The following is a 26865-nucleotide window of genomic DNA, read 5'->3' as shown; positions in this document are numbered from 1 at the left end:
CCAGCCCTCCTTCACTCTAGAATCAAAGTCTTAGGTTCTGGTTCACCGCATGTTTTATGATATTTAGGGTTTTAGAAAATAAGTTTTGGATTTTCTTCTTTTGTTCACTGTATACAGTTGTGCATATTTTAATTGAATATGCTTAAAAATATACACCGAACATGTAAAAAAAAGAATCTACAAATGTGATAATCATCAGATAAATTAATAGTATTAATGATAATTCACAGGGGCCCTAAAGGACCCAAATGGAGGCGAGGTTCATTCATTGTAGTGGTGACTGATTATGCATTCAGCCAATAGCTGGTTTCATGTGCAAATGAAGCCTGGAGAACTGAAAGAACCTTTCCTGAACCAATTGGTTCAAGTTCAATGATGTAGAAGGTTTTTATTTTTATTTTGTGGGAATAATTTGCTTTGGGTGGGTGGAAATAAATTGGGTGGATTTGGAGTCAGTTTGGCGGTTTTTCAGTTAACTTATTAACGTCATAAATTAATAATTTGTTCATAGCCAATATTGGGGAAATTTGACTCAACCAGGTACTGTTGACAAATCACAATGTTATAGTTCAGAGGAGTAAATTCAGCCTTTCAGCCAACAGTGGATTTACAATAAAGATAAGAAATCATGACCATAGTAAATTTAATTTCTTTAAGTAGAATTAAGTTTTGAATACTTATGTGTACACATTGTTCATGGTTTGTCTGTCAAATGTGAAAGGAATGTTTTCAAGTCTAATCTGATCTGCAAATATGCTGGGGGGGGGGAGAGAGTGGTGTCACATTACGTGTATTATAGGTGTACATCCAGGCCTGCCCTTACAGTAAATATAACATTTAATTGGCCTGGTTCTTGTGAGTTGTGGCGGTTTTTCCAGGTTTCTAGGCTGGAGAACCTTTGACTCTATCTGGCAACCCTCCTCAAGCGGTTTAAAGCCCCACCAGGCCTCATCTCAGAGTCACTCAGAATCCTCTGGTAGATTTTTCTAAGCGACTAGCAGCAAACCTGGCAACTTTCTTTTCTCTTAGAGCTTTTTCTCCATAACCCTTGAAAGCACCAACCGCTCCGGGGTCTCTGCCCTCATGCTGCAGGGGCGATGCTTCATACGCAGCACTTACAGGACAGGTTGCCAGTGACAGCCGTCATGTTTGTTTTCGCTCATTCTCCGCAGAAGGTTCCATTTATTAAACGGTAGGTGCTGAATTTATTTCATCCACACCGCCTCGCTTGCTAACCTTGCAGAACGACACAATATTAGCTCCATTAGCTGTTAGCTTGTCTGCTCCTGTCCTTACAAACAGAAACGTGACGCGTCTGGTTTAACGTGCTTTACAAATTGGTGGGTTTTAGCACCAAAATGTGATGCTGCACTTAACTCGGGTAAATATTGTTTTATGACAAATGTACAAAAATCCTTGTAAACGGTTTAATAGGTGATTTTCTGGGGTAGAGCTGTAGTCTGTGTGCTCCGTCCAATCAAAAGCTCGCTCCTTTAACAAAGTGTATCGGGGGACCAATCACAGGCCGCGTTTCTTTCCACGGAAAGCTCTAACACCCTCAACACCTGCTAGGTGAAGGAGGAGAGCCACATGTAATTAACGGTAAGAAATAACGTTATTTAACCCGCTGTGTGGCTGGCGAACCCAGCAGAACCCCGCGGTTCGGTTTAGTCCTGAAATGGTTCTGAATGCGAGGCTTTTAGGCGGTTTAACGGTCGCTTTCCATGGTTTGTCCGCTAGCTTGTTGCACATGTGGTCTGTAGCCGTTAGCCTGGGCTGCTGGTCAGGACCGGACCGAACCAGCTGGGTTCTAGTCCCAGAACTAAACCCAATGCTGTTCTGGGCGGGATTACTGTGCTCTGGGGTTTATTTGACAAGGAAACGGGTTTAAACGGAACCAATAAAGCCAGGGAGAAACCCGGGCTGCCTGGAAGATGGCGGCGGTGCAGCAGGTGTTCCCTGCGGGGCGGAGCGCTGCTTTAACTTCAGGATCTCCGCAGCTTTTGTTTCCTGCTGTTCTTGAACTTAAAGTCCTGCGATGATCGACTTTACATGAATGTGGATTAAATGTTATTTCTATAAAATAGAAGATAAATGTTTCAATAAAATGACGAAATGTATAAATAAAATGCCAGCGGAAGCAGCTCTCCTCCTGCAGAAGCTCCCTTTTCATTAAATCGCCCCTTTTTTTTTCTTTTAGTAAAGCTTTTTTCAACAAATCTTAATTTTATTCAGCAAATCTCCAATGTTTTTCTCAGTAAAGCTCTTTCCCCCCTCAATAAATCTTAGTTTTAGTCACTAAATCTCCGTTTTTCTCAGTAAATCTCGGCGTTTTCCAGCAGATCAGCTGATGGTCCTCCTCTCTGTGAACATTAAATGACTTGTTTCCCAGCATAAGGCAGTCTGCTGACAGGAGGACCGGTTATTCCTCCGGTTTAACGGGAACTAAACTAGGACCTGTGAAGGAGTCTAAACGGGGGAACCGGGAGTGTTCGTAGCTTTCCTATCAGGAAGTTGCTGCTTTTCAGGCTTTATCCCAAGCAAAAGGCGCTTCAGCAAGGCCGGTTTTTTGCGCAGCTCTGGACGCGCAGCTTTACCGGAAGTGGCTCTGGACGCGCGGAGGAGAAAAGCGGATGTAGGAGGCCGACTTCCGGTGGTTGTAAAACAACTTATTTTGCTGTTTATTATCTTTTGTAGGTATTTTAAAAATGAAAATGAGGAACGCTTCACGAATTTGCGTGTCATCCTTGCGCAGGGGCCATGCTAATCTTCTCTGTATCGTTCCAATTTTAGTATATGTCCTAGTAAACTAGGACGAGAACTACAAGTCCCAGAGAGGTATTTATAGTCCTCACTTCTTACTTAATGTTCCTCGGGTCCTGCATATGATCTCAGTTACTCATCAGAGGACATCACAGGCACAGCATCTGCACTTAGACCCAACTGGTGGTTCTGAATTACTCTGTGCTGCTTTATCTCTAGATCTGATCTTATTTCACTATTTCAGATCCATGGATTCACAGATGCATGATGGGACACGCAGACACGCACCACCCGATTGGCTGGCTGAGGACAAAAGGACGAAGGGACTGCTGTTGTGGTGATCAGACTCCTTTAAGGAGAGGTAGGAAGCCCCACCGACGGGTCCCCGGGCTGGGTAGTTCTACAGAACCTCTGTTTTTCGAACCTCCTGGCAGTGATGGTCCAGATGAAGCCTCTGGACCAGGAAACATTGAATCAGAAGCGATTCCTGGCACCGGTTCCCCTCACTGTGGTCTCTGGTGTCCTCTGGTGGCCGAAGCAGGGAAGTGCAGCTCTTTCTGCAAGCAGGAAAAGGCTCCTTCCTAATCTCTGCCGGCTCTGCAAAGCTGATTTATCAGCTTCTAATTATCCAGCCATAACCCTCTATGATATTAGACTTTATAGAAATAATGTAATGTCCTTTTTAAACATTTTTAATTATAAACTTGCCTTGTTTGAACATCCTCTGGGATGTGCTCTCCATGTTAATAACTGAAATGCTGAAACACACACCTCAAGCAGTTTTAACACTTTATATCAGGTTTTCTTTTTCTTTATCTGATTATTTAAAACGGAAAAACAGCTGAAGTTGCAAATGTCCTCAGAATCAGGTCGGGCAGGTCCTCCTTTCTCAACTCCAAGGCGCTTCCTTTTGCCCAAACGTGATAAATTTTACTTTGGCCTTAATTGTGACTCATTCTGGCTAAATTAGTTTAAGAAGTGATCTCAGTAAACTGTAGTTGGGGGTTGCATTAAAAACCAAACAGACTTGTTGATGGAGTGAGGTTTCTGTGGATTAAAACCCATATTTATAGAAGTTATTTTTAAAATGGCAGAGTCAGAGGGTCACATCAGAGGAGCAGGAAGACAACACAGCTCGGTACCTCCAGGAGATTCAGTTCAGCTGACCTTAGGGGCAGAGAGAGCGAGGAGCGAGACGGTGGGGCTAAGTCATTTAAACAAATGAAAATAAGACTTTTAAAATGTACTGGGAGCCAATGGTGTGAGGCCAGAACAGAGATCATATGCTCTTTTATTTGAGTAACTGTAAGACTCGCAGCAGCGTTTTGAACCAGCTGTAGACAACAAAGCAAAGACTGATTCGCTCCAACATAAATTCTGTTGCAGTAATCCAGGTGGAATGATTTAAAATCATGGATCGACGTTTCAAGGAGCTGTCTTGACAGAATTTTAATTTTGACTGCTGCCTTAAGTGATAAAAACATGATCTAACAACTGCTCTGATCTGACCATCTAATTTTTAAACACTGTCTAACTTAAAACCCAAATCAGTGACGCTTGGTTTAAAATATGCAGTCAGGGGTCCCAGATCAACAGCACCAGGGTCACAGGAGCGACTTGGTCCAAACAGTATTATTAAGTTTTCTTATTGTTTAAATTAAAGTTCAGGGCAAGCCAAGCTTTAATGTCTTCCAGAGAGTCCAGCAGGCCCTTCACTAATGGATCATTACACTGAAAGTTGTCAAAATAACACCGTGAGCGTAACAGTGCTACGTGCTAAGCTAACAGTATGACACATAGAGCTGTGCATAAAAATCGATACAAAGATTAATATCGATTTTTTTAAAAAATGATTTAAAACCGATATTCTGGCTTTCAATATCGATATACCTCCCAACACCTAGGGGGCGCTATTGCAGCCTAACCTTCATCCCTAAAATCAGACGTTTGGGCACGTTTTTGGTTTCTGTGATACATTAAATGCATTCGACCAAATGCACTTTGTTTTCCTGTTAATATATCAGTGTTCAATAAATTGAACATAAATATAATATTTGGCTGGTTTTGTTGATTGAATGACTTTGAGCATTTGAAAGTAATGAATATCGATATTGGAGTCAAATCAAATCAAATGCAGCTATATCGAGAATCGTATTGTATCGTGAGCTATGTATCGAAAATCGTATCGAATCGGCTCATCCTAGATGATACCCAGCCCTAATGACACAGCTGTTTTAGAGCAACATAAAGCTCACATGCTTTAGTGAAGTTGTAACCCACCCGTTTACTCCTTGGTTCATGCAGTTTTAAATTTTATATTTAAGTCACACCTGAATATAAGTTGCAGGATCGGCCAAACTATGAAAAAAGTGCGACTTGTAGTCCGAAAAATACAGTAATTAAATTCTGGTGTCTGTGTGGAAATGATTTACCAGGTAATCTTCTAAAAAGCTGGTTTCAGGTTTAATTTGTTTTTCTGCATTTCTAAACCTTTAGCTGTGCTCAGTCACAGCAAGGACACGCCAGGTGCAGCTTCATAATGCTGAAGTGATGGTGATGAAACCTGCTGAGATAATATTACTTTCTATTTAACATTTCATTTAATCTTCAATGGCAAAACATGTAGTTAAAATGTTCAGCAGCTTCTCAGGGTCTCAAAAGCTTAAATTCACTCCACTGAGATTCTTTCGTGAAGCAACTCAGCAGAATCCTCTATGATGGATTAAAAGGAGCGTGAAGAACCTGACTTCATACTTTAAACATTCTGCTGCTGTTGAACAAAGAAAGGAGGACATGCTCCATTAGCTGCACCTCCCTCCGGTCCTGCCTCCATCCTGGTGAAGCGCCGACTCGTTACAGGAAGAGTCGGCGTTCACCTCAGCTACAATCTGCTGTCCTCAGACCAACAGAGAAGTTTTCTTCTTTAACAGTTGGGACATCTAGCTCAAAACGTAAGTTTGCTTTGTTTTATATTGACCTTTGTCTTCAATAACCTTCCTGTTTGTTTCTGCTCACTTCCTATTCAAACGCAAACTTCTGTTTTAGAAGAATATTAGTTATTCACTGAAAAAATAAAATAATTACAAGACGCTGTTTGTTCTGATTTCATGTACCATGTTTGATTTTGACACCTGTCGTTTAAAATCAGTAAAAGAAAAAACGTCTTGGTGAGTTTTAAACTGAATAAAGTTGGTTATCAGTCAAGAGGAAGAGTTCACAGTCTGTTTGCAGAGGGAGGAAAAGCAAACATTGGTAATAATGCCTTCACAAACACACAGAGCTCCAATAATAGAGAAACTGAAAGTAGCTGGGATGTAAATCAGCCAGACGGTTGTGTAACATACTTTTAATGCAGTTTCTTCTAAAAACCCTCAGTTGTTGCCCATCTTATATTCATAGGACTTAGTTTTTGTCAGAATTCTTCTTAAATCTATTCCTGTTATCGTTTAACTGCATTGTTTTAGCATCATTATAGTTGAACCTGAACCAAAACCAGATTTTCCAGTTCGACTGTGTCAGGATGCAGCTTATTGGCTGCATGCTGAACCTCTCTCCCTCTCTCTCGTTCCTGCACAGCCTGATCGGTTTCACCTGGCAGGCTGCAATTAACCCACAACTGCTTCCACCTGTTTCCACCGCTTTATAAGACTCACCTCTTTCTGTTCCCGTCGCCGGTCCATAGCGTTCACTCCCGCTCAGTCCCTGCCAGTATTCTTGTCAGCTCCGTTTGTTACCGTCAGCCTGAAGACTCCTTTCACCAGGTCTTGTTACAGTCAGCCCAAAGACTTTCCGACAGTTTGTTTTCTTCAGAATTCGGCTCAGACGTTCAGCCCTCCACCGCTCGGCTCAGACGTTCAGCCCTCCACCGCTCGGCTCAGACGTTCAGCCCTCCACCGCTCGGCTCAGACGTTCAGCCCTCCACCGCTCGGCTCAGACGTTCAGCCCTCCACTGCACGGCTCAGACGTTCTGTTCTCCACTTCTCGGCTCTGAGGTTCTGCTCGCCTCTGCTCGGCTCTGACGCTCTGCTCGCCACTGCTCGGCTCTGATGCTCTGCTCTCCTGCACCCGGCTCAGATGTTCTGCTCTCCAGTGCTCGGCTCCAGAGTTCCTCCCGGTCAGTCTCTCCACACTCCTCCTGCCGGCCAGCTTCTACACCCTTCACCTCCGTCCGTTGAAAGACTCTGGTCTCATCCTCCATCTTTCACACTATTCAATAAAACTCACTCATAAGAACTGACTCTGTGTGTGCGTGCTGTGTCCGGGTTCATCCCAGAAAAATATATCATAACATTATGGACCGGCCAAGGGATGAACCCGAGCACGCACAGAGCCTGGTGTAGAAGCTGGTAGGATCTGCCTCGCCTCCGGTTCGTCTCGCCTGGGTCGCAAAGTTGCGACGCCACGCTTCTGGATTCATCTTGCCTGGGTCGCTGAGTTGCGACGCCACGTTTCCGTCTCGTCTCGCCTGGGTCGCAAAGTTGCGACGCCACGTTTCCGTCTCGTCTCGCCTGGGTCGCAGAGTTGCGACGCCCCGCCTCTGACTCTGTTTTCCTGGTCCGCCTTCCCCGCTGCTCAGCACTAAGGACGGCGCTCCTCGCCGTCGCTGCCCAGCGCTAACTTTTGCTGCTGCCCAGCGTATTCAGACTTTGCTGCCCAGCGCCTTCTGGTTTTTGTTTGGAGTTATTTTTTGGTGTTGTGTTCTAGATCTGCTTTAGTTTCTAGTCTTTTTGTATATTTTTTATTGTTTTAGAAGAATTATTTCCGCCTTCTGTTCTTTGTTTTGGCTCAACCTTAGTTTTTGCTTTACTTAGGATTTTTTGAGATTTATGTTGCTTTTGAGTATTGTGTTTTATTTTGTTGTTTTTGTCCGGGTTTTTGTGTCCCAGGTTTATTCTAGTCATTCGGGTTTTTCTTTAGTAGTCTAGTTTTTGGTTTTCTTAGTCAGCTAGTTCGGGTTTTGTTCTCCGTCTTCTTGTTTTAGCCATAGCCCTGATTTAGTGTTCTAGGTTCGCCTTAGTCTTCTGAGTTTTGTTTTTGAGTTCCAGTTTTTTTTTATTTTAGACTTCTTGCTTGCTTCTGTACAGATTTCTAGCTCTAGTTATCTAGTTTTTCATTAGTTTAGTTGTACTTACCCTCATCTCCCTGTTCTGTTTCGTTTCATAGTGTTGCTTTAGCGTTTGGTTCGATTCCCAGTTGCCAGTCTCGTTTTGATTTGTCAGTAGATCCGGTTTTTAGCACTGTAATTTCGTCAGCCCTGTAATTCCACTCTAGCCCTGTAGTTTTAGTCTTGTTCTGTATTTGTTTTTCTTTATTTAGTTTTGTTTGTCTTTATTTCCCCCCCCCCTTAGTATTTATGTGTCTGGGTTCCTGCGCCATCTGGGTTCCTGCGCTGTATGGGTTCCTGCGTTGGATGGAGTCCAGCGCTTTTAAAGGTCCCTGCGCTCTCTAAGGTCCCTGCGCTTTCTAGGTCCCTACACCCATCTGTTTTCTTTGTTTGTTTTTGCTCTGTTTAGGTTAGTTTAGTTCCCTTCAGTAGTTGTTTGCTCTGTCTTGCCCTAGTGTCTCTGTGTTGTTCCCCTGTTTAGGCGCATGCAGGTCGCCGCCAGAGCCCTCCGGCGCACCTATGTCGCCGGCTGTGCCCTCTGGTGCGCCAGACTGTCGCTGCCCTGCGCATGCAGGTCGCTACCAGAGCCCTCCGGCGCTCCTATGTCGCCAGCTGAGCCCTCTGGTACGCCAGCCTGTCGCTACCCAGTGCACGCAGGTCGCCGCCAGAGCCCTCCGGTGCTTTAGTCGCTGTCTGTGCCCTCTGGCGCGCCTGGCCTGTTGCTGCCTAGCTCACCCTCTTATTCTTATTATTCCTTTGTTTAGGCGCTGCCAGAGCCCTCCGGCGCTCCTATGTCGCCGGCTGAGCCCTCTGGCGCGTTTGGCCTGTTGCTGCTTAGCTTACCCTCTAGATCCTGGTGTTTACGTTCATCTTGATTCCTCGATGTCTTTAGGCGCCTTTTGTTCTTGGTTTCCCGGCGTGTTTAGACGCCGTTTGTTCTTGGTTCCTCGGCGTGTTAAGACGCCCTCTGTCTCAGTTTCCTGGTGTTTAGATTCCTGGCGTTTTAGAAATTCCTTTATTCCTTGTGCCCCGGCGTTCCCCTTGCGCCCCGGCAATCTCCTTCCTCGCGCCCCGGCGTTCTCCCCACGCCCCGGCGTTCTCTTCCCCAAGCCCCGGCGTTTCCCTCACGCCCCGGCGGGTTTTCCCCTGGCGTTTCTGTACACCAGTCGTGTTCCAGCAGGAGTTGTTGAGCCTTGGTGTTTTCGTACGCCTGTTCTTCCCTCTGGCGTTGTCGTACGCTTGTTCTTCCCTCTGGCGTTGTCGTACGCTTGTTCTTCCCTCTGGCGTTGTCGTACGCCTGTTCTTCCCTCTGGCGTTGTCGTACGCTTGTTCTTCCCTCTGGCGTTGTCGTACACCTGTTCTTCCCTCTGGCGTTGTCGTACGCCTGTTCTTCCCTCTGGCGTTGTCGTACACTTGTTCTTCCCTCTGGCGTTGTCGTACGCTTATTCTTCCCTCTGGCGTTGTCGTACGCCTGTTCTTCCCTCTGGCGTTGTCGTACGCCCGTTCCTTCCCTCTGGCGTTGTCGTACGCCCGTTCCTTCCCTCTGGCGTTGTCGTACGCCCGTTCCTTCCCTCTGGCGTTGTCGTACGCCCGTTCCTTCCCTCTGGCGTTGTCGTACGCCCGTTCCTTCCCCTTGGCGTTGTCGTACGCCCGTTCCTTCCCCTTGGCGTTAAGTACGCCCGTTCCTTCCCCTTGGCGTTAAGTACGCCCGTTCCTTCCCCTTGGCGTTAAGTACGCCCGTTCCTTCCCTTAGGCGTTAAGTACGCCCGTTCCTTCCCCTTGGCGTTAAGTACGCCCGTTCCTTCCCTTTGGCGTTAAGTACGCCCGTTCCTTCCCTTTGGCGTTAAGTACGCCCGTTCCTTCCCTTTGGCGTTAAGTACGCCCGTTCCTTCCCTTTGGCGTTAAGTACGCCCGTTCCTTCCCTTTGGCGTTAAGTACGCCCGTTCCTTCCCTTTGGCGTTAAGTACGCCCGTTCCTTCCCTTTGGCGTTAAGTACGTCCGTTCTTTCCCTCTTGGCGTTTTCGTACGCCTATATTTTCCCCTTGGCGCTGTCATGCGTCCGTTTCGCCTCGGCGTTTCCCTCACGCCCTGGCGAACTTCTCCCTTACGCCCCGGCGGTTCCCTCACGCCCCGGCGATCTTGCCCCTTGGGCCCCAGCGCTCCTCTCACGCTTCGGCGTTGTTTCTCCTTGGCGTTTCCACACGCCCGTTCCTTGCCCTTGGCGTTTCCATACACCCGTTCCCTCCCCTTGGCGTTTCCATACGCCCGTTCCTTACCCTTTGGCGTTTCCATACGCCCGATCCTTCCCTTTTTGGCGTTTCCATACGCCCGATCCTTCCCTTTTTGGCGTTGTGTACGCCCGTTCTTTCCCTTTTGGCGCTGTGTTGCGCCCGTTCCTTCCCTTTGGCGCTGTGTTGCGCCCGTTCCTTCCCTTTGGCGCTGTGTTGTGCTCGCTCTTATCCCCGGCGCTGTCAAGCGATCGCTTTATCCCCCGGTGCAGTCAAGCGTTCGTGCCTTTCCCTGATGTGCCGCGCCCTGGTTGTGCTTTGGCACATCAGTGTTCACTAGCTCCTTGGTTCCCCGTGTTCTCTAGCTCCTTGGTTCCCCAGTGTTCTCTAGTTCTTTGGTTCCCCGTGTTTTCTGGCCCCTTTTGGTTCCTCGTGTTTGCTGGCTCTTTGGTCCCTCAGTGTTCAGTTTTGACTGTTGCCCGCCTTCCTGGGCCCCCTCCACCCGCCCGGCGTGGGGATTCTGGGCCGTCCGGTGTCCGGCCTTGGGGGGGGGGGGGGGGTACTGTCAGGATGCAGCTTATTGGCTGCATGCTGAACCTCTCTCCCTCTCTCTCGTTCCTGCACAGCCTGATCGGTTTCACCTGGCAGGCTGCAATTAACCCACAACTGCTTCCACCTGTTTCCACCGCTTTATAAGACTCACCTCTTTCTGTTCCCGTCGCCGGTCCATAGCGTTCACTCCCGCTCAGTCCCTGCCAGTATTCTTGTCAGCTCCGTTTGTTACCGTCAGCCTGAAGACTCCTTTCACCAGGTCTTGTTACAGTCAGCCCAAAGACTTTCCGACAGTTTGTTTTCTTCAGAATTCGGCTCAGACGTTCAGCCCTCCACCGCTCGGCTCAGACGTTCAGCCCTCCACCGCTCGGCTCAGACGTTCAGCCCTCCACCGCTCGGCTCAGACGTTCAGCCCTCCACCGCTCGGCTCAGACGTTCAGCCCTCCACTGCACGGCTCAGACGTTCAGCCCTCCACTGCACGGCTCAGACGTTCAGCCCTCCACTGCACGGCTCAGACGTTCAGCCCTCCACTGCACGGCTCAGACGTTCTGTTCTCCACTGCTTGGCTCTGACGTTCTGCTCTCCACTGCTCGGCTCTGACGCTCTGCTCTCCACTGCTCGGCTCTGACGCTCTGCTCGCCACTGCTCGGCTCTGATGCTCTGCTCGCCACTGCTCGGCTCTGATGCTCTGCGCTCCACGGCTCGGCTCTGATGCTCTGCTCTCCTGCACCCGGCTCAGATGTTCTGCTCTCCAGTGCTCGGCTCCAGAGTTCCTCCCGGTCAGTCTCTCCACACTCCTCCTGCCGGCCAGCTTCTACACCCTTCACCTCCGTCCGTTGAAAGACTCTGGTCTCATCCTCCATCTTCCACACTATTCAATAAAACTCACTCATAAGAACTGACTCTGTGTGTGCGTGCTGTGTCCGGGTTCATCCCAGAAAAATATATCATAACAGACTCTATTAAATGACAACAAACATTCAACCATTTGTTTATAGTGGATTAGAGTTTGTCTTTCAGTTTCTTTCAGAGGCTACACCTTTCAAATGTTTGTGTCAATTTTACACTATTCAACTATAATCTTCAACAGAGAAAATAGTCTTTATAAAGTGGTGTCAGTTTATTGTCATTAAAGCACCTAGAACATAGAAAAACGTTCCAAACGTTTTGGAAAATTAATAAAAGAAATTCCCTTCATTTGGTCACAATCTTCATATTGTGAGTCACTCCAGTCACTCCATTTTGTTGTTGCCATAATATGTCTGTTGAGGCAATATTCGGGACAGATCTGTTCACAATTTGACTGAAAAGCAAACTATTCAAGCGTTACCACTCACTGTTTATATGAATCTAATATGGCTGTGACACATGCGCACTGGGCTCTTCTAAATATAGTAATTTGACGTAATCTTAGAAATGTCCCTCCCCATCCATCGGAGACACAAAGCCGCATCAGTCCTTGCCAGCTTTGATGCAACTTCCTCATGTAGATCTAGGAAAGTAAGGCGTGGAGCATCGTCTAGTATTTGTGTATACAAACTGCAGGCTGCAGTCAAAATATGGAAAAAAAGAGTGTCAAAATGGCAGACTTAAATGTGGCTAAAAACACAGGACATCCTGGCTACAATGGGACAGTTGACAACCCTAGTTTCCTATAAACAGTCTACCAGCTGTCCTGAAGTCCTGGTTGTGCAGCTTCTGCTAAAGGGCCGCTACGTGAAACTACCATTGGTGTTTAGACAGATACAGAAAAATTACATGAAAGCCTTAGTAGCGCCAAAGCTAATGCTAAGCTAGCAACCCCTTACCAAGCCAACAAAAACCATGTGAAACACAAAGGGTTCCCAAATGTAAAGTGCAACAATACTGCTGTTGAACTCCAAGGTCAACTCCAAAGAAAACCAGCCTAGTCCCTTAAGAGGGAAACGTTAAGGTCCTGTCTGTCTGGCCTGCCGTCGCTTGAGAAGAAAAGCAGACTGAAGCCGGTATTATATCTTTAATGGCTTATTGAAACAGTGGATTTTAACATTGTTTACATAAAGTGGCAACATGTCTCTGTAACGTGAACTGTAATTAATCAAAGCAAGGCAAAACAACAATACGGCTCCCCCGCTCCCCTCTCTTCTTTCAAAACCCGGCACAGGTAACCTCTATTGAAGCAACCAGCCCCCTTCACCAAATGTGTCACATGACACACACTCTACGCATCACCATACCAACCATACACCATGTGACAAAGAAACATAATACATTTATGGCTCTTACAACTGCCTTTGGAGTTACCTTTTTATACTTTACTGTATAACATCCATCTAACCTTCTATCTAACAATTTATCATTTTAAATTATCTAAAAATTCAACAACCTCGTCCCTATCAGAGTGTAATTCCTCTTGGACTCATGGAATTCCCAGTCACTCCTTAAAACGGTCCGGCAGAAGACCGCCATGTTGAGCCTGGTTCTGCCAGAGGTTTCTTCCCAAAGGGGAGTTTTTCCTCTCCACAGTCGCTTCATGCTTGCTCATCATGGACAGTTCATGCAAACTGTGTTTATCCAAGTTGGACATCTAGCTCAAACAGATCATCATATGCTATGCTATATGCTATATACGCCTGCTTATGCATATTGAAGTATTCAGCATGAATTTTTCCTGCCGAGGTCTGAATTGTATCAATACAATTCTTCTAATTGCCTTTTCTTTCTGTGTGAGTTTTTCAGATTGAATTATTACATGTTGTGCTCTTGTTTTTTGCATCAATTACCAAAACAATCCTAAAAATAGAATAACACATCATCATTATACAATCCATACATTTAGCTTTCCCATCAAAGTCTGTATTGTTGTGTGGAAATGTTGTTTTATCATTGGTGTACTGAGCTCCATGTCTCCGTCTGTGATTCCTCCACAGGTGAAGGTATAAAGCATAAGACCTGATGTGGATGTGAATTCAGCATGGACCAGTGTGATGACAGAGAGGAGGCAGTCCCTCACTCTGAAACCACTCTGTGTGGGGAACATGAGAGCCAGAGCAAAGTTCAGTGGTGAGGTCAACAGCTGTGACTGTCCATGACTCTTCATGTCAGCACTCAGCTCGGTCATCACTAAACCTTCTTCATTCACAGGAAACAACCTGAAAAAGAGCCTGAACCCAGTTGTGTCTCATTTAAAAGTGACATGTCAATGCTGCTGCCTTTGACTTTTAAACAAAGTGATTCATCTGATAAACAGTAAGTGTGTCACACTAAATATTCTTCCTAAATGTGTATCATCACCCCTTCACATCCACAGCTCTCTATCCGTCTCTGTCAGGAGGACAGAGTAGTTGTGTTGGATTACACTGCCCTGATTCTAACGACATCCCACAATCCCCTGTGTCCTCACCACCAATGCTAAATCCTTCCTCTCCTGCACTGTGCAGCTCCCATACCACACAGTTATTCTGAGACATAAAATGCTTTCTATTTTGGGTCTGTAAAGGTTTTTTAGCAGCTTAGTGGAAAGTCCAGTCCTTTTCAGTTTCCTGAGGAAGAAGGGTTGAAGGAAATGTGAATGCACAGAATCTTGATGCTGTCCACGTTCTTCACCACCTCCCCCTGTATGCAGAGAGGAGCATGTTCAGTCCTCCTGGACCTCCTGTAGTCCACTATGACCTTCTTGATCCTGCTGGTGCTCAGGATGTATAATGGTTACTGCTGGTTAACCCCATATTCAGCCGGACACAGAGTTACGTTCTTAAAAAGTTTATTATGAGGATGAGTAATGGTAGAAGGTGCAGGCAGACATGGATGAGCAGGGAACCAGAATATGCAGTTAACAACAGAACAGGTGATGTGGACCGGGGAACCACCAGAACGGCAGAGCAAGCAGCTGCAACTTACGGGAAAACAGACTGAATTGCAGCACAGAGACACGGGCAACTTATTTCTGGAGATTCTAGCTGGCTGAGCACACAGGATCTGGTAGAGGACGGGTACATCATACTGGAAGAGAAGAGAAGAGACGTTCTGGCAGGGCTGAGTTGGCTGAGACAGGTATATGTAGACAGGTGAACAGGGTTTACTAATTAGTGCAGCAGGTGGATCTGATTAACAGCAAGATGTTGGCTCTAAGGAGACTGAGCTGATTGGATAGTGGCAGAGAGGTGAAGGCTGATCCAAGAAAAATCCAAAATAAACAAACAAAAAGCTAAACCATGACAGGATGAGGTCGTTCTTAGAGCACCACTGTGTCAGATTGTGGACCTCATCATTGTTGGAGATGAGAGCCACTACAGTGTTGTGGTCCACTAACTTCACCACTGTGTCTGTGGGGCTGACAGCAGAACAGTCTGGGTGAAAAGTGAAGTGAAGTGAAGAGCACCCTGTGGTGCTCCTGTTTTGAGGATCAGTGGAGCAGATGTTCTCTGTCCTGACCACCTGGGTCTGTTGGTGAGAAAGTCACTGATCCAGGAGCAGAGAGTTGTGGAGAATCCATGTTGTGGAGCTTCAGACCCAGCATGTCTGGTAGATGTTCAGGATCCCTGCTGCTTGGAGAGTCAAAGCGAGCAAAGAAGCTGTTTAATGTGTCAGGGAGAGCCGAGTCGTTTCTGGGCTGCAGATTGCTGTTCTTATAGTCTGTAATGGTCCTGATGCCTCTCCACATGCTGCTGAAGTGGTCCTCAGTGCGTTGCTTGTATCTGTGCTTTGCCTTTTTCAACTCACTTCTAGCCTGGCTGTAGGTCAGTCTGTCTGCTGATCTGAATGCTGCATCCCAGGCCTTCAGCAGGAATCGCACTGTGCTGTCTACCCATGGGTTCTGGTTCTGAAACATCCTGATTGTCTCTGTGGGTAGGACAGCATCAGAGCAGGAGAGAATATAGGACAGATGATGTATGATCCTCTAGATCAGCGTCCTCTATAAATACACCCTAGTCGGTGTGTTCAAAACAATCTTGTAAGGCTGAGCAGGCCTCCTCAGTCCAAATCTGAATGGTTTTGATCACAGGTCTGGTTCTGCTAATCAGTGGTTTATAAACAGGGATCAGGTCCACAGAGATGGGATTGGAGGAGTTTGACCCCACATCTTCTCTCCTATAATGGAATAGAGCTTGGAGTGGCAATAAGATGAACAAAAGCATAAAGACAAACATAAAAGCCGGGTACCGTCATGTCAGTGCTCAGCTCGCTCATCAGCAGACCTTTATTCACAAGGAAACAACCTGAACTAGAACCTGAACCTAGCTGTGTGTCATTTAAGAGTGACAGGTCAATTGTGCTTCCTATTGAAATGTGCTTTACAAATAAACTTGCCTTACCTTGGAATATTAAACAAAGTGATTCATCAGTTGAAAAGTAAGCTTCTCACAGTATTACAACTAGGGCTGGGTATTTTGACCAAAGTCCTGAATCGATTCGATTTCGATTCATACATCTATGAATCAATTACTTTCGATTAAGTTCGATTCGATCTGCTCTTACAATAATAAAAGTGGCTCAACTGTGTTGCGAAATACACATGTATTTTATTTTTTCACTTCACATTAAACAAAGTGCAAACAAAGTGCAGACTTGTAAACAAAACTGTCTCAAAAGTGCACATTTGTATAAATAAAAGTATTTACTTTTTAACTAAACACTGCAATTTGCATCAAGGGATTTTCTATTTTAAAGGCCAAAAAATACTGGCAAATAAATACAAAATAAGTTGAACTGCTAAGTCAAATTATTGTCTTTCTTTTCACTTCTCATTAAGCTGCTTAGGCAGCTCCTTTTTGCAGTGACAATGTCACCAGCTGTTGAAAATACCCTCTCTGATGCAATACTGGTCCCTGGGACACAAAGATAATGCCTTGCAAGGCGAGCCAACAGTGGATATTCCCTTTCGTTTCACTTCCACCAGATCAAAGGATTTTCATTCAGCCCAGCAGGATTTTCAGCTTTGTATCTTCTAACTTCATCTTCAGCCCTTATTGCTGGAGTTTTCAGTCCCTGATCTTTTACTGTTGTTAAATAGACTGTCCCAAGGAGAGACTCCAAGGTGCTGGATTTCTTTGGCTTCTTGGGCAAAGTATCCTCAGCTTCTTTATTAGTATCATTGCCACCATCTTGCTGTTGAATTGGACAGAAAAAAAAAAGATTGAGCATAATTTAACTCTAAAATTAAGTAATGTTCTTTCTAATCCAATCTTTTAATCATCAGTGAAAACACTCTTATTAAATCAAAACATTTCTAAATACTTACATCACATGCAGCAGTGGCAGCTTCAGCCTGCAGCCTGGAGAAGGTGTCATTTTGTTCTGAAGCAGACAGGAATGGAAGGGCCTTAAAGCGAGGATCCAGCGCGGACGCTGCATACAAGGTGTCCTTTTGTCCATCATATCTTGGAAAAAAGGTGTAACAGTTTGAGTGAGGATAAGTACATGATGGAATATGGTCACTGACTCCTACAACTGAAAAACTAAAAAAGGCACATAAAGTAAAAAAAAATACATACCTTGTCCCCAAGTTATTCTTTACAGCAGCTTTTAAGTCCCTGACTACAGCGCTGTCTTCTAGGCTGGGGGTGAAGGCATCCTGAAGCAGGGCGAGCAGTGGGGCGATGACGGAAAGAGTTGGCTGCTTGTCCTCCGACATCGCCAACGTAGCTTCTTTCATCGGTTTCAACACCCGGACCAAATCCTCAGCAGTTGTTACATCTTCCTCTGTTAGGGTGCACAAGTCCTTTTCATTCCTGCGCACGTCTTGAGAAAGGAGAGTAGCAGAGATGGCTGGTTGTTGCTCCAAAAAGCGCTCCAGCATGTCCAGTGCACTGTTCCATCTTGTCACCACGTCAAGTGTTAGTTTGTGCGCTGGTAGTTGAAGCAGCTTATGTTTTTCTTTCAGTATGTAGCTTGCCGTTGTACTTCGGTGAAAGAATGCTGCTATACGCCTCACACGAGCAAGCAGACGTGTCACAGCGGGGATTTTTAGACCTCCTTGTGAGGCTAAGTTCAGCGTGTGCGCGAAGCAGCCGACATGCATCAGTTGCGTTATTTCCACTGCACGAACCATATTTGCGGCATTGTCCGTAACAACCACTGGTTGTTTGCTGGTCAGCCCCCATGTCTGTATTGCCCCCGTCAACATATCGGCTAGATTTGCAGCGGTGTGGCTCGAAGTAACTTCGGTGGTCTGCAGCACATAAGACGCGAGGCGCCACTCGTTATCGATGTAGTGGGAAGTCACCGTCATGTAGGATTAAGTTGACAGCGATGTCCATGTGTCACAAGTTATGCCGACTCTCTCTGCTGATTGCATTTTCATTTGGATGTCGTCTTTCACTCGTGTGTACATTATGGGGATAACAGTTTCTGTCAGATGTTTGCGTTGCACCATAACGTAGTGTGGTTCGAGCACATGAAGGAGCCGCTTGAAGCCTTCATTTTCCACTACCGAGTAGGGGCATAAATCCTTGCACACAAAAGTTGCGATGGCCTCTGTTATCTTAATGGCCCGCGGAGAATCTGCTGGTAATGCAAGCGAGTCCCTCAATTTAATTTGTTTAGCTCCGGAAGGTTTGTTGTCGAATGTTAGCTTAGCATGATACCTTGTCAGGTGATTTCGGTGATTTGCAGTGTTTCTACAATAACTGACCTCCGCTTGACAGATCTTGCATCCTCTTTAGTTATTTTAAATCCAAAATGGTTCCAGACGTCAGACTTCAGTTGGGAGGGCTTGCTGAGCGGTGCGTTACTTGCGTCAGCCATTTTGCATTTGCCCACGCCCACTCTTGTACGTCAACATCACTCACATCACTATAAAACTAATCGATGTCATTACCTACACATCAATTTTGTAAAATTTTAATGGAATCGATCCAACATCGATTAAGTCGATTTTTTTACCCAGCCCTAATTACAACATGATTGGAAAATGCTTTACATTGTAAAATAATTATTTTACATTAATCCAATTCAATTTTATTTATATAGCACCAATGAAACATGTAATCTCAAGGCACTTTCCAAAGTCAAATTCAAAAAGTATTGAATTGAATGTAAACACTGCGGAGCTGCATTTCCATGTCGTCTTGGAACTCAAAAGTTGGGGTTTTGAATCCTGCTTGTTCCTCAGCCACATTGGTGTTCCCCTTGACAAACATGATTTTTTCACGGATTGTACTGCCAGAGTTCAGACTTCCTCAGTGGTCCATCTACCCAGCAGCATCTAACACCTCTGGACTCCATATTTATGGTCTGTTAAACAACTACTTTTCCATCCGTTGTGTTTAGTCATCATCATGCTGCACTGTGGGACGAGGATGAAGAGCAAATGAGGAGCAACAGAGGTGCCTTGATGAAGAGCACACTGAATGTCCAGGAGGAGCAGCTGGCTGACCATCTGCAGAGCAGTAAGATCATTTATTTAAAAGGTTTGAATTTCTGAATAAAATGTTTATTGAGTAAAATATTTCATCAGTTTTAACAATTTTCTTTTTACTTAGAGCTTGTGTCCCAAGTTTGTCGTGAAAATTTTCAATCATCTCAGAAGAAGAGGTTCCAGTACATGTTTGAGGGGATCGCTAAAGCAGGAAGTCCAACCCTTCTGAACCAGATCTACACAGAGCTCTACATCACAGGGGGAGGGACTGGAGAGGTCAATGATGAACATGAGGTCAGACAGATTGAAACAGCATCCAGGAAACCACACAGACCGGAAACAACCATCAGACAAGAAGACATCTTTAAAGTCCCACTTGGAAGAGATCAACCAATCAGAACAGTGATGACAAAGGGAGTGGCTGGCATTGGGAAAACAGTTTTAACCCAGAAGTTCACTCTGGACTGGGCTGAAGGCAAAGTCCACCAGAACATCCAGTTCATTTTTCCATTCACCTTCAGAGAGCTGAATCTTCTGAAAGAGAAAAAGTTCAGCTTGGTGGACCTTGTTCATCACTTCTTTACTGAAACCAAAGAAATCTGCAGCTTTGAACACTTCCAGGTTCTGTTCATCTTTGATGGTCTGGATGAGAGTCGACTTCCTCTGGACTTCCAGAACCAGGAGATCCTGACTGATGCTACAGAGTCCACCTCAGTGGATGTTCTGCTGACAAACCTCATCAGGGGGAAACTGCTTCCCTCTGCTCGCCTCTGGATAACCACACGACCTGCAGCAGCCAATCAGATCCCTCCTGAGTGTGTTGACATGGTGACAGAGGTCAGAGGGTTCACTGACCCACAGAAGGAGGAGTACTTCAGGAAGAGATTCAGAGATAAGGAGCTGGCCAGGAGGATCATCTCCCACATGAAGACATCACAAAGTCTCCACATCATGTGCCACATCCCAGTCTTCTGCTGGATCACTGCTACGGTTCTGGAGGACGTGTTGGAGATCAAAAAGAGAGCAGAGCTGCCCAAGACCCTGACTGACATGTACATCCACTTCCTGGTGGTTCAGACCAAAGTGAAGAAGGTCAAGTATGATGGAGGAGCTGAAACGGATCCAGACTGGACCCCAGAGAGCAGGAAGATGATTGAGTCTCTGGGAAAACTGGCTTTAGATCAGCTGCAGAAAGGAAATCTGATCTTCTATGAATCAGACCTGACAGAGTGTGGCATTGATATCAGAGCAGCCTCGGTGTACTCAGGAGTGTTCACACAGATCTTTAGAGAAGAGAGAGGGCTATACCAGAACAAGATGTTCTGCTTTGTCCATCTGAGTGTTCAGGAGTTTCTGGCTGCTCTTCATGTTTATCTGACCTGCATGAACTCTGGTGTTAATCTGTTGGAGAAACAAGAAACAGCTGAGAACTCTGAAATGTCTGATACCAAGTCAATAAATTTTTACCCGAATGCTGTTAACCAGGCTTTGCAGAGTCCAAACGGACATCTTGACATGTTCCTCAGATTCCTTCTGGGCCTTTCAATGGAGACCAACCAGACTCTCCTAAGAGGTCTGATCAAAAAGCCAGAACGTAGCCCAGATACTAACCAGAAAACAATCAATTACATCAAGAAGCAGATCAGAGGAAATCTGCCTGCAGAGAAAAGCATCAATCTGCTGCAGTGTCTAAAAGAACTGAATGATCGTTCTTTAGTAAAAGAGATCCAGGATTCTCTGAAATCAGGACATCTTTCATCACCTAAACTGTCTCCTGCTCAGTGGTCAGTTCTGACCTTCATCATACTGGAGAAGATGAAGACCTCATCAGAAGAACTGGATGTGTTTGACCTGAAGAAATATTATGCTTCAGACGAGGCTCTTGAGGGGCTGTTTCCTCTGGTTGAAACCACTAAAACAATTCTGTGAGCATAACTAAAAATCTCAATGAAAAAAATTCAAAAGAAGAATCCAGAGAAATAAATTGTTCTGGTTTAATTTTTTTCCTTGTCTTGTTCACAGGCTTAGTGGCTGTAACCTTTCAGACAGAAGTGTTGATCTTCTGTCCTCTGCCCTCTGCTCTCCGGCTTCTTGCCTGAAGGATCTGGACCTCAGCAACAACGACTTGAAGGATTCAGGAGTGAAGCTACTGTCAGCTGGACTGGAGAGTCCACAATGTAAACTGGAAACTCTCAGGTCTGGTTAAGATATATATATTTTTTAGTGTTTTGTTTCCCATTTTGCACAAAAAACATTTGCTAATGTTCAAGAGTTTACATTTTTGCCCTTTTTTGTTTGGTATTATAAAGGGTATGATTTCACAGATTCAAGAATGTTATTAAATAAACATATTGAAAAACTTAAACCATAATAGAAAAATATTTAAGGATCTAAACATTTTTTACACTTCATTAAAAAAGTATAATGGATTAATGCCAAAACATTTAAGAAAATGTGTGGTTTGAAGCCCTGGAGAAGCTCTGTCTCGATTGGTCAGTGTGTTTGTGTCTGCAGACTGTCCGGTTGTCTAATCACAGAGGAAGGCTGTTCTTTTCTGGCATCAGCTCTGAAATCCAACCCCAACCATCTGAGAGAGTTGGACCTGAGCTACAATAACCCAGGAGAAGCTGGGATGAAGTTATTTTCTTTTGGACTGGAGGATCAACACTGCCGACCAAAGACTCTTATGTAAGGACATCTACAGCTACAGGAAATATCCAAGAAAATCTTGAAGCATTTTTATTTTCCTTTACTAAGCCTCTATAATTTTTCTTCCTCCTTCTTTGTTTTGTTTCACAATTGCAACTCAGTGTTACGTTTCCCAAGGTTTACAAAATATGCTTAATATCTAAAAAGAGCCATTTTTAATGTGTTTCCAGAAATGGTGATGACAATCAGAAATCTGATATTCTTTTGATGTTAAGCTGGTCTTATCCATGTAAACTTAAAGGTTAATGACCATTCTAGTCTGGTTTTGAAGGACCATTTCAATGCATAAAACCATCCAATCATCTTTCAGGCTTGTTGTGTCCATATGATATAAAAAGTATCCACAGGACTGAGGACAATGAGGTGGACCATTTGTCTTCAGAGACCTAAACAGGCTCTGAAGACAAAGATCTAAAATTCCTGCCTGGTTGTGCTGAAGATTTGTAGTGGTGATGCCAAACTCTGGAACGCTCTTCCTCTGGAGTTATACTCCATCACAACCCTGCCCCTGTTCAAGGCCAGGCCAAAGATCTATCGGTTCAGTTTGACCTTTTATACATGAGAGTTATGACTCCTTTTAAAATTTTAACTGAATTACTTTTATATGTGCAGCTGATTTTTTTTTTTTATTACCATTTCTATTTGTTTTTAATTCTGTGCAGCACTTTGTTCAATCTGTGGTTGTTGTAAAGTGCTTTAGAAATAAAATTTGATTGATTGAGTCTGTTTTACACATTTGACTGCTCAACACACAAACACCTAAACTGATTCGATCAATTACCTGCTTAGCGTTTAATCCAATACTGCAGAGGCATCACTATGACTCATTAAATTAAGCTTTGGTTCTTACACATGTAAAAATATTAAAACAGCCAAATCTGCCCACCATAGGATGTTCTTGGTTTAGCTAGGATGCAGTGGGATCATTAGAAAAAGCAAAGCATAAAAAAAATCTATATTTTAGTTAAGAATCCCCCTCTGGCATGGTGTTAGAGACTGATGGTCTGAACTCCCTTCTGCTTTCAGATTGGAGCCTGCTGGAGTCCGATGGTTGACACCAGGTCTGAGGAAATGTGAGTGTTTTTTATTTGAGTTATGATAAGAAAGAAACATATTTGACCATCTTTAAACATTTCCATCACTCAAAGTGGAAATAAATAATCAGGAACTGTAGCTGATCATGTTTCTTCTCTCCATCAGATTCCTGTCAGCTAACAGTCGACAGAAACACAGTGAACCAGCACCTTCAACTGTCTGAAGACAACAGGAAGATGACTGGTGTGATGGAGCCTCAGTCTCATCCTGATCATCCAGACAGATTTGAGGTCTGGCCTCAGCTGCTGTGTAGAGATGGTCTGACTGGTCGCTGTTACTGGGAGGTTGACTGGAAAGGGAGTGTTAATATTTCAGTGAGTTATAGAGGGATCAGAAGGACAGGAGCAAGTGATGAATGTGTGTTTGGATTAAATGATCAGTCCTGGAGCTTGACCTGTTCTGATGATGGTTTCATTGCCCGTCATAATAAAATTAACACACCAGTTTCTTCCTCCTCCTCCTCCTCCTCTGGTAGAGTAGCAGTGTATGTGGACTGTCCTGCTGGAGCTCTGTCCTTCTACAGGGTCTCCTCTGACTCTCTGATCCACCTCCACACCTTCAACCACACATTCACTGAACCTCTTTATCCTGGATTTGGGTTCTGCTTTGGGGTTGGACATAAGTTGATGCTTGGTTCTTCTGTGGTTTTAAATGAAGTTATGGACAAAGAGGCATGTACCCTGTTCAGGGTTTCCCGCAGCACTATCTCGCCTCGCCAAACTCAGGCTACCGCCTCGCTAACGTTCCAAAAAAAACAAAAAAACAAAAAACAAACTCATGCTTGCATGTTAATGTGACGTTAACACATTAGTTGTTTCTTTTGCGCGTGCGTGAATGGCAGGGAAAAAACACATGGATAACCCCCCCCCCCGCGCGCAACGTGTAACGTGTAACGAATAATGCTGGTGAACCTGATATTCAGCCGGACACACAGTTACGTTTTTTTAAAGGTTTATTGTGAGGGATGAATAGAGGTGGGTGAGGCAGACAAGCAGAACTAGACTTGACAGGTGAGTTATGGCTGAAGGTGCAGGCAGGCAGGGATGAGCAGGAGAACAGAAGATGCAGGTAGTGAACAGACCAGAACAGTTGATGTAGACCAGGGAACTACCAGAATGGGCAGAGCAAGCAGCTGGAACTGACGGAGAAACAGGCAGAACTGCAGCATGCAGACACTGGCAACGTGTATCTGAAGAGTCCAGCTGGTTGAGCACACAGGAACCAGTAGAGGAAGGGCACATCGAGAAGAGACGTTCTGGCAGGGATGAGTTGGCTGAGGCAGGTATATGTAGGCCGGTCAACAGGTGACCAGAGTTGAATGTAATTAGTGGCAGGAGGTGGAGTTGATGTGGGCTAATTGATGACTGAGCTGATTGGATAATGGCTGGTGGCTGAGAGGTGACGCAGGCTGATGGGAAAAGTCCAAAGCAAACAAAAACCTAAATCATGACAAGCCCAGGGGTCCGTTCTTCGTACGTTGCTTAAAACATCCGAGATCAAATGAGACATCCAAGATTATTTCATCCGGCTAATCATGATCCGGCTAATTGGGTTCTTCGAACACACCTGTTGTTTATGATTAGTATGGCTGGATTGAGTTATCTGAGATAACTGCGCGTTCATGCGTTTGTTTAAAAGGGTAAATGTATCGATAGTAGAAACAATGATCAGCAACGCTGCTATTGGCTGTTCAGCATGGCCAAAGAACACCCACAGTTTTTCTCCCAAGCAGAAAACGAGCTTTTAATGGAAGGTTATGTCGAATTTGAGTCATTAATTAAAACGACAAGGAACACCTCAAAGTCTGCTAAAGCCAGGAGAGAGAGGGCTGGCAAAAAGCAGCAGACAAATTAATGCGTAAATACTGTCCATGGTAAATGTTTCTATCACTTTCTGCAGTATTTTTGCATTTTAATAATCTCATATTTACTTTGTTCTTTTATGTCAGAGCCTCCACGGGACCCACTAGAACATGGGGACAAGTAAAAATGAAATACAAGAATATTCTATAAAATTGTATCCATTAATTATTATACTTTATTTTAAAAAGGCACTTGTTATGTCAAGAGATCCAAATTTCAGTGTCATTCCTTAGACACTGGAAGTAAAGGAAACGTGCAAACTGGGAATTTTAACAAAAAATTCTTTATCCATAAAAATGAAAATCTTCCTTTTCCAAGTCATCCACAGTTTACACGGTAAAACTGTATTGCTCCGTGGCTAGATAATCCATCCATAGTTTTTTTCTAATACAATATACGGCTCGATAGGAAGCAAGCCTTTCAAAGTAAACTAAACTTCACAATAAAATGGCCTGAACAAATCTTACTGAATATGATAAAAATAAAAAGCAAACCATCATACAAATAACTTAAATATTTTCTATTTATGGCTCCAACACCACTTTTTCCTCTTTAAAAGCCACTGTTAAATTATATGTTTGTCTGTTTATAACAACCACCAAGAAAAATCTCTCTACAATTACACTGTCGCGCTGCGCTAAAGGATCCTGTCTATTGCGCAATACGCGATTATTTAGAAAAACTCTGCAAATTATTCTTGCACCTTCCGCAACAGGTTGCTGTCGTAAAAATGGACATGGCTACGGCAGACTTCCCTATCTCCTCCGCTTCTAAAGCTGTGATCTAATCCTGTTTACATGAAATAAGCCTGCTCTCGAGCGCACATGTTGCTATGACAACAAGTGCAGGAAGTCTTTTGAAGAACCAAACGATCCAAGATCATGCCAAATCGTCAACAATGAAATCCTGCTAACTGAGTTAGCGACGTACGAAGAACGGACCCCAGCACTCCACCACAGTGACAGCCATCCTGGGTTTGCAGCTGGTCTTCACAACCTGTGTAGGAATATCTACAAGAACATAAACACTCAAATGTTCCTTAGCCAGCTTATCCCAGAGACCAATCTTAAGGTGTTTCCTAGAGCAAGCCCAGTTTACAGAGAACCTCCAACCAATCTGGCTAAATAGATCACTGGATCAGGCTCTTCTGCTGCCTTTTGATGTTAGCCTGTGGAGTTAACTTTGGAACATAAAGTTTGTCAGAAAAAGAAAAACATTGAAACTGAAGTAAGATCCAACTTATTTGTTTTTTGATTTCAGATTTTTTTCAGGTTCAAACCTTTGACCCTGTTTTGGGCCGGGTTTCACATAGCAGGGGTGTGGAACCATGACTGAAATAAATTTAGGGGCTGGACTAAAGAAACTGTTTGCTTTCTATCACCCACTCTTTCTCTTTCTGTCTTTTTCCCTTTGCGATACAATGACAACCAGCCTTTATATTATTACCTGGTTTACTGGCACCAGCAGGCGAAATAGAAGAAGAGGCCATGCTGAGAGCAGCTGGTCTGATGCTCCCTCTGTAGTTTGGTGGTTCCATTTCGCTTTGAAAACATGAGAAATGTCCAAGATGGACTGAAAAAGCTATGCAGATTAATCAATATCATAATCTTTCCATTGAAGTTTGTGCTGTGTGTTAATATAAAGAGCTCACTGAATCGTGTATTTTTATAAAAACCAATCCCATAAACATAGAATATCTTTGAAATTTTAAAACATTCCCCGTTCCCACAGTTCCTGACTACAACAGGAATGTTTAGTCCAGCCAGCCCTGTTATCTGAAGCTCCACCCCCACACCAAAACAGAGCCAAAAGTTTGAAACTGAAAAAAAGGGGAAAAAAATCTGAAAATTAAATTTTTTACTTTGATTATTTCATTCTGTTTTTATTTTCAGTTTTAATTTTTGTTTTTGTTTAAACTGTTGGTCTTTCGTTTCAAATGTCCTTTTAGTTTCAATTTTTTCCTTTTATAAATAAACTTTATGACCCCGATTTAGCTCCATATTAGCCACTCCTGGAGACCCTGAGACATGTTTAGTCCATGTCCAGATGAAGATGGAAAGAGCTTTTCTAAAGGACGTTGTTAATGTTAAGGCTGATGTGTGTTTTGTGTTTTTTTTTTTTTTTTTGTAAAACAATAGATGCTTCCTTGTCTGGAATATTAACTGTTCTTTCTAAAAAGACTGAAGACTGACATGTTTGCATTCATATAGAGA

General features: G+C 44.3%; 2 protein-coding genes and 1 non-coding gene across 3 annotated transcripts in view; 2 read left to right on the top strand and 1 right to left on the bottom strand.

The window, feature by feature from the left end:
* Positions 1-26865, top strand: part of LOC105920182 (CD209 antigen-like protein E) — a 50870-nt gene that overhangs the window by 8400 nt on the left and 15605 nt on the right. The gene's annotated exons all lie outside the window — the stretch shown is intronic.
* LOC105922425 (protein NLRC3) lies at positions 1008-21739 on the top strand. The gene is made up of 8 exons (XM_036145756.1): positions 1008-1192; positions 3008-3124; positions 13558-13690; positions 13772-13876; positions 18899-19017; positions 19111-20911; positions 21009-21182; positions 21501-21739. Exons 3-8 carry the CDS (start codon positions 13602-13604, stop codon positions 21676-21678), a joined length of 2466 nt encoding a protein of 821 aa, XP_036001649.1. The 5' UTR covers positions 1008-1192; positions 3008-3124; positions 13558-13601; the 3' UTR covers positions 21679-21739.
* LOC118565574 lies at positions 2711-2816 on the bottom strand. Its single transcript, XR_004932461.1, has one exon. It is a non-coding gene; the product is annotated as a U6 spliceosomal RNA (small nuclear RNA).

This window comes from Fundulus heteroclitus, chromosome 13 (genome assembly GCF_011125445.2).
Source record: "Fundulus heteroclitus isolate FHET01 chromosome 13, MU-UCD_Fhet_4.1, whole genome shotgun sequence".
Classification (NCBI taxonomy): Eukaryota; Metazoa; Chordata; class Actinopteri; order Cyprinodontiformes; family Fundulidae; genus Fundulus; species Fundulus heteroclitus.
This window is presented reverse-complemented; position numbering and strand designations above follow the sequence as displayed.

Excerpts from the sequence above, each read along its gene's own strand:
- LOC105922425 (XM_036145756.1), top strand. The coding sequence starts at position 13,602 with ATGGACCAGTGTGATGACAGAGAGGAGGCAGTCCCTCACTCTGAAACC. Across the intron at positions 13,877-18,898 it reads AGTGATTCATCTGATAAACA|TCATCATCATGCTGCACTGT; the intron begins GTAAGTGTGTCA and ends CGTTGTGTTTAG. Across the intron at positions 19,018-19,110 it reads GGCTGACCATCTGCAGAGCA|AGCTTGTGTCCCAAGTTTGT; the intron begins GTAAGATCATTT and ends CTTTTTACTTAG.